Below are 2,051 nucleotides of genomic sequence, written 5' to 3' on the forward strand. Positions count from 1 at the left end.
ACCAGGGACAATCCAGAAATGCTCATGAATGTCAGTTTAGAAGCTATCAAAGTTCTCAAATAAAGCACCTTTTGAGAATGTCAATGTTTGTTGGGAATTATCTGACAAAACTAGGAAGGATTTTTGGTTTATATATTAAAAGTTGTTTTTTATTGATTTTAGTAAAAAAAAAAAGGCAACTTTTAGGAAAATGCCCGTTAAATCCTGGAGTAATTGATTAATGAAGGTTTTCATAATGTAAAGCCTTGCTGCTGGAATGTGCCATACAAATAAATGTTTATTAGCACTGACGGTGTGTTTTGGGTCGGTACCTGGACGTGCAGCTCTTTATCCAGCTGACTGATGCCCTGTTCCAGCTTGGCCAGCTGCTCGGAGATGACTGCATGATGGATCACCTGCGCCGTGAACGTCTTCGCGTCGAAGCCTTCCGCCAGAAAATCCGCATAGCACTCTGAAAGCACAGGTCGCATATTCTCTCATTTACAGCTACCTAAAGAGTTCCTCTTCCACCTGAAACCATCTCATGTCTCCACCGTTTGCTGTATAAATCGCTCTTATTATTTTAAACGGCGCGAATAAACAACATTCAGCGCATTTCGCTGCTATAATATCGAACTAAAAGCGGGAAAATTAAAACAAAGGCTCGAATTTAGCGACGTGTTCGGTTTTCCTGGATAATAAATTTAAATCCGTCGGTTAATGCGGGAATAAAACGTTTTTTACCATCTTTTAGCAATGATTTCGTGACAACTTCGGCGCTCTCCATGTTTCCACTTCCGCATGGAACGTCATCATCATCTTCTTCTTCGGTAATAGCGGCTGGCGAACAGCGTTTGGTTGCGGTAGCGCCACCCCCTGGACTGGAGGGCGAATTGATTCTAACCACAAACCTGATTCTCTTTAACTTTAACCTTCTAAAATATTTCTGTACGAAATTATAACTCTGTCAAAGTGATTTTATTTACTAAATATACTAAATCTGAGCATAATTGAGTGTACTTGCAGTCAGACTAATCAAATACTTTTAGTGTGTTTGTTAATTTCATCAACTTATTTTAGTTCTACATAACTTTTAATACACTTCTGCACTAAAGTGGAACTAGAAGTACATTTACGTGCATGCTATATGTGCACTTTTTACATACTTCAGTAATGAACTAATGAAATATACTAGAGATATATTTTTATCAAGGTAAATGAATGTGTTTATTTATGCTTTTCGGTTAATTATCAATGTATTTTATTGCTTAATTGTTGTGGTGCAGAGATTTCTGGGTTTGTTTTTGGTTTAGGCTTTTTTTTATGATTCTGAGGCTTTTTACTTCCTGTTTGCTTCTGGCTCATAAATAATAGTGTCTTTGCATAATAATAATAATAATAATAATAATTAGTCATGTAAACAATCGAGCCTTTGTTGGATTCGAATTCCGCCACAGAACAAGACAAACCAAACAGGACATCGGTGGTGGACATGGTGGACAGAGACAGGAGACGGTGAACACACATGAAAAATTAAAGAGAACTGAAGGACTGTGCATTCGAACCATTGTTTTTTAAAACCAGTAAATTAAGAGTAATATTTAAAAAAAAGGAAAAAGACAAAGAGGAGACGTTTGGATGCAGCTAGAGAGGACATGGACAGAGTTGGACTGAGAGGAGGACGACTCAATGTGGCCGAAAGAAAAAGACGACAATAGCTTGTTAAAGTAAACCTATTATCATAAACATTTAGTGTACACGTGTCAAAGTCAAGGCCCGTGGGCCAGATCCGGCCCTCTGTAACATTTCATCCGGCCCTCTAGTCTGGTTCAGATCGAGTCTCTGATTCTTATTTTGCTTAAAATAACTGAAGTTTTCTCTGACAGTGACTTAGAAGCCAACAATATATAGTTTTAATTTCTGTCTGATCAGGTTTTTGTCTGTTTTAATGTTAAAAACTTCATTTAAAAGCTGAGTGAGGCGTAAGAAATGACAGCTAATGATGAGCTTTTTGAAGTTTGATCTATTTGTCTGTGTTCATTAAAGTCTGTTTGCTCTAAATTCTGTATAAT

At 37.2% G+C, this 2,051-nt stretch overlaps 1 protein-coding gene across 1 annotated transcript in view; it reads right to left on the minus strand.

The window, feature by feature from the left end:
- The window catches only part of cog5 (component of oligomeric golgi complex 5), a 63,757-nt gene extending 62,919 nt beyond the window's left edge, over positions 1-838 (minus strand). Inside the window, exons 1-2 of the mRNA XM_017438211.3 lie at positions 724-838; positions 312-451 (exon numbers count right to left, since the gene is read on the minus strand). Of these exons, the coding sequence (XP_017293700.1) occupies positions 312-451; positions 724-766 (183 nt within the window). The 5' untranslated portion in view covers positions 767-838. The remainder of the gene's footprint in view (positions 1-311; positions 452-723) is intronic.
- Between the last annotated feature and the right edge of the window lie 1,213 nt (positions 839-2,051).

Source organism: Kryptolebias marmoratus, linkage group LG1 (genome assembly GCF_001649575.2).
Source record: "Kryptolebias marmoratus isolate JLee-2015 linkage group LG1, ASM164957v2, whole genome shotgun sequence".
Classification (NCBI taxonomy): Eukaryota; Metazoa; Chordata; class Actinopteri; order Cyprinodontiformes; family Rivulidae; genus Kryptolebias; species Kryptolebias marmoratus.